The sequence below is a fragment of the Punica granatum genome, chromosome 2 (genome assembly GCF_007655135.1).
Source record: "Punica granatum isolate Tunisia-2019 chromosome 2, ASM765513v2, whole genome shotgun sequence".
Classification (NCBI taxonomy): domain Eukaryota; kingdom Viridiplantae; phylum Streptophyta; class Magnoliopsida; order Myrtales; family Lythraceae; genus Punica; species Punica granatum.
Genome location: NC_045128.1, coordinates 22,475,762 through 22,485,643, shown reverse-complemented (window position 1 = coordinate 22,485,643; position 9,882 = coordinate 22,475,762). Strand labels below are relative to the sequence as shown.

General features: G+C 41.3%; 1 protein-coding gene across 1 annotated transcript; it reads right to left on the bottom strand.

Annotated features, from left to right (window-relative positions):
* Positions 1–975: 975 nt before the first annotated feature.
* LOC116193768 lies at positions 976–3,228 on the bottom strand. Its single transcript, XM_031522519.1, has 2 exons — positions 1,555–3,228; positions 976–1,287 (listed from the first exon to the last, which is right to left on the bottom strand). Exons 1-2 carry the CDS (start codon positions 3,226–3,228, stop codon positions 976–978), a joined length of 1,986 nt encoding a protein of 661 aa, XP_031378379.1.
* Between the last annotated feature and the right edge of the window lie 6,654 nt (positions 3,229–9,882).

Sequence of the window (9,882 nt, the reverse complement as noted above, 5' to 3'; positions counted from 1 at the left end):
CTTGTATTGGATCACATAGGGAAACATCTCGATGAACTCGATCCAACGTGTGTGCCTTCGGTTCAGCTTGCTTTGACCCTTTAAATGCTTCAAGGACTCATGGTCGGTGTGAATGATGAACTCCTTGGACCACAAGTAATGCTGCCATGTCTCCAAAGCCCTCACCAAAGCATAGAGCTCCTTGTCGTATGTGGAGTAGTTCAACGCAACCCCGTTGAGCTTCTCACTGAAGTAAGCAATAGGCCTCTTCTCTTGCATAAGGACGGCACCTATACCAATACCGGAAGCATCACATTCGATTTCAAAAGGTTTAGAAAAGTCCGGTAAAATCAGTAAAGGAGCAGAACTTAGCTTTTCTTTCAAGGTATTGAATGCCTTCTCTTGCTCCTTGCCCCATCTAAAGCCAACTTCCTTCTTGATGATCTCGGTCAAAGGAGCAGCTATGGTGCTAAAATTGCGCACAAATCTTCGATAGAACCCAGCAAGGCCATGGAAGTTTCGGACCTCAGCAATGGTAGTGGGTGTAGGCCATTCCTGGATTGCTTTCACCTTCTCTTCATCCACTTCCACACCCTTGGAACTTACGACAAAACCAAGAAAAACAACACTTTCCAAGAAAAATTCACATTTCTTAAGGTTAGCATACAACTTCTCATGCCTCAGCATCTCAAGAACACACCTCAAATGATTCATATGATCATGCTCAGTTTTGCTATAAATCAGAATATCATCAAAGTAAACAACAAAAAATTTTCAAATGTAAGCACGCAAGACATGATTCATAAGGCGCATAAATGTGCTGGGTGCATTAGTCAATCCAAATGGCATCACTAACCACTCATACAATCCACTCATGGTTTTAAATGCTGTTTTCCACTCATCTCCTTCTTTCATGCGAATTTGATGGTATCCACTCTTCAAATCAATCTTAGAAAATATAGTGGAACCATGCAATTCATCAAGCATATCATCTAATCAAGGAATAGGATAGCGATACTTTACCGTTATCTTATTCACAGCTCGACAATCCACACACATTCTCCATGTGCCATCTTTCTTGGGTACAAGCAACACGGGCACAGAGCATGGACTCATGCTCTCTTGAACATAGCCCTTGGTCAGCAGCTCATCAACTTGCTTTTGGAGTTCTTTTGCTTCTTCGGGACTACACCGATATGCTGGCCGGTTTGGAATGGGTGCTCCCGGGATGAAATCAATTTGATGTTCGATCCCACGGATTGGTGGCAATCCCGATGGCATCTCCTCAGGAAACACATCATCATACTTCTGCAAAAGAGAAATCACAACACTAGGCAAAGATGAGTTAAAATTAGTAGATAAGTAGGCCTCTTTGTACAAGAACAATATCATTGGCCTTTCATCCTTACTAACACTCTCTAACTCTCTTTCTTTTGTGAAGAAACTCATTTTCTTCCCTTCTTTTCTTTTCATGGCTGAACTCTCACATTTTTCTTTCTTTTCACTCTCTTTCTCACTTTTCTCTGGAATTTCTTTCCTCTCACTTTTACTATGTTTTTCTTTTAGTTCAGCCACTCTCTTACTTTCTTTTGAACTCTCAGCACTGGACTTCTTGATTTGGAGTTGCTCTTCGAACACTTGATGTGGTGGCAGTGGGGCAAGTGTCATGTTTCGACCATCCTTGATGAAGCTATACCGATTCTTGTACCCGTCATGTATAGTCCTTCGATCAAATTGCAATGGCCTTCCGAGTAACAAATGGCTGGCTATCATAGGAACTACATCACACAAAACTTCATCATGGTACTTCCCAATAGAAAATGAGATCAACACTTGTTTTGTCACCTTCAATTCACCACTCTCATTCAGCCATTGAAGCCTATATGGCCTCGGATGCTTTTGAGTGCTCAAACCAAGCTTCTCCACCATCAGCTTGCTTGCCATATTCACAGTGCTTCCTCCATCAATAATCAGTCCACATACTCGATCCTTCACGTGGCATCGAGTGTAGAAAATGTTCTCTCTTTGTAACTCATCACCATCTTCTTTGGCTTGCACATGTAGAGCTCTCAAAACAACAAGAGTTTGACCCGATACAGCATGCTCCACATCATCGGCATCTTCAAGTGATGGTATAGAGTCAATGTCACTCTCATGCTCATCCGCACTTTCAATCTCCCTGTTATCTAACATAATCATGGCTCTCTTGTTCGGGCATTGAGAAGCATAATGACCAGAACCCAAACAACAAAAGCACTTTACATCACGGTTTCTTTGAGGTTGGGAAGAAGAGTTACCCCTCTCCTTAGAATCAGATGATGGCTTGGCTGCGGGCTTGTCTCCCTTGGCCTTCTCTTCTTGCTTCGAACCAGCCCATTTAGGTCCAGCCCCTTCAAACTTGGAAGTCCACTTCGAATTCGAATTAGAGGATTCGAACCTGGATGACGATCGTCCCCCCTTCTTGAGTTGCCTCTCAACCTTCATAGCCATGTGTACCAATTCTTCAAGCTCCACATAATGGTGCAGCTCCACAATATTAGCAATCTCCCGATTAAGTCTACTAATGAACCGAGCCATGGTTGCCTCTCGATCATCCTCAACATTGGCGCGAATCATGGCAATCTCCATCTCCTTGTGGTACTCCTCCACGGTCTTAGACCCTTGCTTAAGATTTTGCAGCTTCAAGTATAAATCCCGGTAGTAATGGGATGGGACAAACCTCCTCCGCATGACAGCTTTCATGCCCTCCCAATTGTCAATAGGTCGCTCCCCATTTCGGCGTCTACTCACCGTCAATTGATCCCACCAAACTATGGCATAGTCGGTGAATGCCACAGCTGCAAGCTTCACCTTCTTCTCCTCGGAGTAGTTGTGACAATCAAAAACCAACTTAACCTTCCTTTCCCATTCAATGTACACATCGGGATCGCTCTTGCCTTGGAACGGAGGAATGGTCAACTTGATGGATCCCATATTACGATCAATGGTGTCTCTTTCTTGGTGCCTCCCACGTCCGCGCCATGGCCTCTCAGCCCTTGCTCCTCGAGCTCGTCTCATTGTGGCAATGGAAGACACATCATCCTCATCATCATAGGATCCCTCCTCGTGGTCATCAAATGGATCAATAGTAGGTGCTGGCTGTCGGTTATTGTTCCTCCTTGGGTGCTGATTGGGAGCTTGTCGCAACTGGTCAATCCGCTCATCATGTCTCTCCAACCGGTCATTGATCGTATTGAGCACTATGTTCATTCGCTCAAATTGTTGTTGCATAGCCCGAATGATTGTGCTCTGATCAGGCCCTCCACTGCTTTGTTCAAGTCCCCCGCTATTTTCTTGTGACATGTTGAAATTTGCAAAGAAATCTTAGAGTAAAAGGACCTCATAATCACTCCCTCACGTGTTTACTCTCTAATCGATGTCACACAAACTCTCGTATTTCACTCGATACAATGGCTTTTACCCTCTGATGATCTCACCCGCTCTTGCCTTTTTCCTCTCGTAGATTTCTCCACAAAGTTCTGGAGGAACTAAGCAATCTAATTACAAGTCCTTGAGGAAATTACTTGTTTGCTCAAGCCACTTATAATATCAGTTCCAAGTAGTAAAGAAGCGAAGAGATATGGATGGACAAGATGTATGTGAAAGGAATGAGCCCGGACGAATTAAAGATGGAGTTGACACAAATACGATCGGAGAAAAAAAAAGAAGAATGAGAGCAACTATGACATATCAACTTAAGGCCGGTGTAATCAGCGAAACAATCGATCACTCTAATTCACCACAGACCAATTACAACACAAAGACAGCAAATTGTTCAATAAATTATTCGCCCACTTCAGATCTTTTTCTCTTTTTTTTTTGATCCTTTTTTCTTTTTTTTTTTTTGGGACGATTTTTTTTTGGATCGCTATGAACAGACTAGACAAGGCTAAATGGAAAAGGATAGAAATGGAAGATAGATAAAAAAAATTCTAGAATGATGAACAAGGAAAGAACAAGGATAGATGAAACCTCAATTTGGAGCCTAAGCTCTGATACCAAAATGATGCGAACCCCGTCGAACCCGTCGCGAAACCCAGCAACAATAATATGGAATCAAATCCCGGATCGTCCAAGATAGAGATTTTGAAAGGTGGAATATCGACCTCGTAGCTATATAGAGCTAGAAACCAATATTATAAGAAGCTTAAGAACTACAAGTAATCGACTTGCAACCCTTGAAGCATAAGTTCAACAAGAACAATTTGGAGAATATCTCTCACACAAGATAGAAAATGGCAGAAAAGTTCTCTCAAAAAATAACCTAGGGAGGAGCTTATAATGCTATTGTAATCTGAAGACAACTAAAGAAAGCAAGCATATTCTAGAAGGCATATTCCAACCAGATTTGGTGGCCATCTTCTAGAAGGCATATCCAACTAGATTTGAGGTAGTTGTGGTCATCCTTTAATGCCCCGATGTGTACTGATGAGGTCCAGCACTCTTGATGACCAAAATCAGCCCCGAGTCAACCTGTTCGTCTCTCGAACTACGTGCCTCTTCCCGAATATTCGTCCATAAGTTCTGCAAGGCTTGCTCCAATTTCTTGGCACGTGCTCTAGTGACCGGTCCGGTAGAAATATGCAACTTGTCCTCATGCTCGGAGTCCGGCTCAACCCTATCAATGGCCGTATCTGACATTTGGAATTAACTTTTCTCCGGGAAACCGGCATTTTTGGACTTCCACTAAAAAGTTGTCTGTATACATAAAGCTTTTCTGTACAGAGCAGATGATTTGCAAAATGCTTTTGAAGACACTTTTCATCTGTTTGGCACTGATGTGGATTTTTGAAGTCCAATATTGGTTATCTTTCAACGGTCGAGCGAACTATTGGAAAATAGGACTGTCCATGTGATATACTGAAAATGCTGGTTTTGGACATTGTTGAGCTCTCTAGTCACTTTGTTGCCTTTTGGTGACCCTTAGAGTCCTTCTGTCGTATGTATATATCATTTGCTCGATTTCGCTGACTCGAGAATGAATAGTGATTTCCCGCTCTGTCGAGCCATTTTCTATAATAATACTCAAGTCGTGGCTTGGTTCACTGCTGATAATGTAGTTTGAATCGGTGAGCCAAAAATGGGGTGCTGACAGCGTTGATAGGATAAGAACGGGTGATCTTGCCCTTTTCAAACATGTATTTTTGCAAATTATCGAGGCATGTGGTCCAATGTAGCATAGATGTCCGGGAGGGGCTCACATGTCTTGACTCGGGCTCTTGCCTGATCTCAGGCGGTTCTGGTCAAGGTATGGGAGACTTTTTTAGATCACTTCCGGACAAACCGAACGGTCCTCTGGCTCTTCTAGGGTTCTCACATAACCCTGGAGGGCCTAGGGGACCGGTCGACACCGACTACAAGCCAAGGTGGCCCGCATCACGTAGTCTCATCTTCTTTAAACTCCATTTTCCGACACAAGGGCAATATTATATGTTCTTAACTTACCAATAATCCTAGGGTTAGGACAGTCGAAACACTCCGAGCCATGGGTGGAAATGGGTAGCCTGTGCAGGTACAGGTTCATCTGCTTTACCCTCTTAACCCAACTAAAGTGTTTATGTTATCCGAGCGTAGTACCGAACGCTTAAGGAATTGGATTAGAGGCACGAGCGGGCACGGCTCGCAAAAGGTTGTCTAACCCTTATGGGGTATGAGCAGAGATCTTGGCACTTCTACGACGTCTCATGCCCCTCGTTTCCTTAAGTCTGTGTTTAGAATGGGTTTATCTGTCATAAGACACAAAATTTGACTAATCATGCAACCGACATAATTAAACATGGACAATTAGGCAAGAAGGGTTAGATTTTGGTTTTTTAGGCAATGTAAAGCCCGCATTGTCATCACGACGGAACAATCTAAAGTAAACTCACACATCCTTAGCCTAACTTTCATTGCATAGAAGCACTTTCTCTTGTCTGTTTAGGCTAAAAAATTGTTTGCCAAGCAACCTCGGTTCATAATTGGCTAATCATGTACATAAGGCACTTAACACACAACTTGTCTATTTTATCTGCTTATGTCTGCTTTCATCTGTTTTCTGTTGTTTTCTCGCCGGTCGAACCTAGCCCATAGGATAAGTCTTGCACGGTCTAACTTCCAAAACCATCGATCATCGAGGTCCAACCCCCCATACATATCGAGCGCGCGCAACTCGAGTGCGGAATGGGGTCTATCCTCGAGTTACCACCGTGCTCCGAGTAGTGTCTATGCGGACGACAATTTGGACCGGGTGCGTGAATCATCGTTGGATAATCACCCGGGAGCTCAACCGGTCCCACGGTCATCTTGAGAGTCAATTGACTCTCTTGCTATCTGTCAGTTCGGTTGGACCCAACCTGCGGCTCTTTGAGCCCGCATTGCCTTAATTTAATTTTTGATCGTTCAAAATTACACTGTGAGCCAAAGCGGAATATTTGGCCTAATGCGAGTCGACCGGGGTCCATGTATTGTATTTTTTTATTTTGTATTTATTCGAGAGCACATTGTAAGGATGTATTTGTATATTCATTCATTCATTGTAAGGACCCCGGTCATCGAGTAGACGATCTGAGTAACGACCCAATCGAATCAGTCTACTTCCCCAGAGATGAGCAAACTAATGTTTCGCAATCTCGATCCGCTCGAGAAACTGATCATCATGGTCAGGTGAACTGTAGCGAGGATAGCATATCGATTCCTTGATGCGTGGGCCTACTCTCCTCTCGGGTCTTAGCCCGAATCAATCGGTTCTTTGAATTTACGGTGTCAAAACAGGCAAGGAGAGTGCAACTTAAATCCCGCGGTAAATAAATAAAATGGCAAGCTCTAGGCAAACAGAGTACTAAAAGGGCGTGCGGGATATAGGCCAACACATAATAGGTGTATCCGCAGACCAATGCCTTAGCAAACTAGGTGTATCCCATACCCCTAGACCCGGACAACTTACCGGCCCTCGACTTTTGGGTCGTAAATAGGCAAGTGGCGACTCCTTCTCACGCGTGTCCGTCACACGTCCCACGGGAAGGTGGACACTCCCAAACCGCAAGATTTGGTCCCACGCATGCGGGCCCTGACTAGACGAAATTCGAGTTCGCACAATATCGAAAGGGCGAATTATTGGCTTGCAAGCCTCTAATCTCGTAACAAAGTCCCCAGACTCATTTCTTTGGTTCGAATATCAAGTCAAATTTAAATCTTTAGGTGGTTAGTATCTTGACCTCGTAGGAGATCTAGGTGGCTCATCAATCGAATAATGGTGTAGTGGCGATTCCAATCTAACTGGGCCCTAGGTATACACGGACTAACTTAATTCCAAGTCAGGAAGGAGGCCTAAAAACTACGCTTGCCCGACAGTTGTGCCATGATATATATTTTTCCCTATAAAATTTTTGAAAATGAATCCTCAACAATGACGCCAAAAACTTGTTTGATGGTTTTAGAACTCTGTAAGTGCACGTGCCGTGAAAAGTAATATAGTAAGCATAGAGTATCATTCCCACAAGGACTTGACCTAAAATTCGACCAGCGATTGAAATTCTCACAACTTAATTGAAGTCAAGCAAATTAAAAATCGATTCTTTAAATATAAAGCAATTAAAGATAACCGAAAATCAGCGGTTGAGACAACCTAGAATTACAATTTTCCTACACTTCGCTAGTTCGACTACTCACTCTTTCCCTAATTCGATTAAAACCTAATCTACTAACGTCAATTTCACAAGTATTTCCTAAGTATCTTTTGAATTGCTTAGGAATAATATCTAACTCAACCAATCCCCCATATTCATGCGAGAATTGCAATTAAGCTAAACTTATTAAGTTTCAACTTAAATTGCTTACTTAAGGTTTGTAAGTATATTCCTATTTCACCCACTAATTAACTTGATTCCTCGAGATTGAACATAGGCTACTCTATCCATGTTCTAAATCTAAAATCCCTTTCCCAAGTTCATCTAAATTAACAAATCATAACAACTATTGATCAGGCAATTGCAAACATTAAGCATGAGGTTGAATAAATAGATCAAGAGTAAAAACTCATTAAGTCAAGACAGAATAATCAATTTAACTACATGTAGGTTCAATTATAATCATAGCATAAAAATTTAGCCCATAGGAATTAAAGAAAACATGAAAGAATTCAACATAAACATCAAATTTAAGAAGAAATCAACAAAGATTTAAAAGAAATAGATATTGTCATCGATCTCCAAGCCTTTGACTTCTTCCTCAAGTTGTCATTTGCCTCCTAATGTCGTCCAAAGTAAAACTAACGCTAAGTTTGGCTTATATAGGAAGAAGATCTAAACCTAGATCCAAGAAATTTCTATAATCTAATTTCCCTATCTATAAAAATTCAACTTTCTACAATTAAGCATAAGCGAAATCTAATAATATTTTCTCTTCTAAACTTGGTCTTCAAGATATTCCACTTGCTATATCCTTCCAAGAGAATCTCCGAACATTTCGTAATAATTCAGAGGTGCAAAATTCGTGCATCAAGGTGCTCTTCTTTGTCCTTGTTGCAACTTCAACTTATGTGATGCGGCATCGTCTGATTCACCCAAAAACTGTTCTCAGGTTCTGTTGTGGCATCCTTTATAATGCGACGGCATCAGCTGATCCAAATTTGAGTTTTGTTTGCCTCTATTCCATGTCTTACGAAAAGAAACAAATAAATACCAAAATCTATCTAAAAACAACCAAAAAATTATAAAATCCTAGAATCTAACTACAACTTGAAAATCCACCTAAATAGGACTAAAACTAGAGTAAACTCGGCAAACTAAAGATAATTTTTGGCTAAAAGATGTGCTAATTTATCATCGGTTCATTAAGAATATCTAAGTTCCTAATTTTTGTGATATTTGCTTATGAGCCAAACAAACTCAACGACCGTTTAATATTTGTAACAATAAAGCATCTGAGATATTTGATTTGGTGCATTGTAATTTATGGGGTCCATATAGTGTTTCTTCACTCTCGGGTGCTCAGTACTTCCTTAATATTGATGATAACTGCAATAGAAGCGTTTGGGTGTATTTTTTGAAAGAAAATTCGGAAAACTGTGGTCTCTTCGTCAACTTTTATAAAATGGCTTTAACCCAATTTGGTAAATCTATTAAAACCACCAGGAGTGATAATGGGAAGAAGTTTGTTTCGGGTAGAGTACGTCAATTTTACTCGAATAATCGTATTATTCACCGGATGTCTTATCGTCTTGTGTTGACTCTCCTCAACATAATGGAAGGGTAGAAAGAAAAGATAGGCATATATTGAATTTGCATGTGCCTTGATGTTTCAAATAGGTTTTTCGATCAAGTTTTGGGGCAAGTGTGTATTGATAGCTGCTTTTTTAATTGAGGAAAAAATAGTTCGCCCCCTTACCTAAGGGAGCAAGTTAGCTCTACCCCTTGCCCTTTAGATTTTTGCAGTTTACTCCACAAGCTTTTGAAATATAGGCAAAGTGCCCACTCGGTGAAATTCTTGTTATTTTTTTGGCTAATTCGGGTCATGTGCCCTTCACATGCCTCTTTCAAATGGAAAAATGGTCTTCCAATAACATCTTCCTCCTTCCACAGAAAAAGAAAAATAAATAAATTAAGGGACGAATAATATAGTTTATTTGTCGGTGTAGTGCGGGTTAGGAAGGAATTGTACAGAGGTAGATTTAACTCTGCAAAAGAAGACCTGTCTTCTTTCACATGTTCAGTGTTTAGATTCTAATGAAATTAATGGTTAGGGATTTTGGCCACAAATTTCATCATGCCTGTCAACACCTCGTTTTAGTCCACCAGTTCAAACAATAGCATCAGCAGCAATTCAGTCCACGACTTGAACATCGATACAAAAGAATGTTTGACAGAGCAGCGAGTCATCATTCAT

Bases quoted from the DNA above. Each gene is read 5' to 3' on its own strand.
- LOC116193768 (XM_031522519.1), bottom strand. From the start codon at position 3,228: ATGAACATAGTGCTCAATACGATCAATGACCGGTTGGAGAGACATGAT. The intron at 1,288-1,554 runs GTGGCTGAACTA...TCTCTTTTGCAG, and splicing joins GTTCAAAAGAAAGTAAGAGA to AAGTATGATGATGTGTTTCC.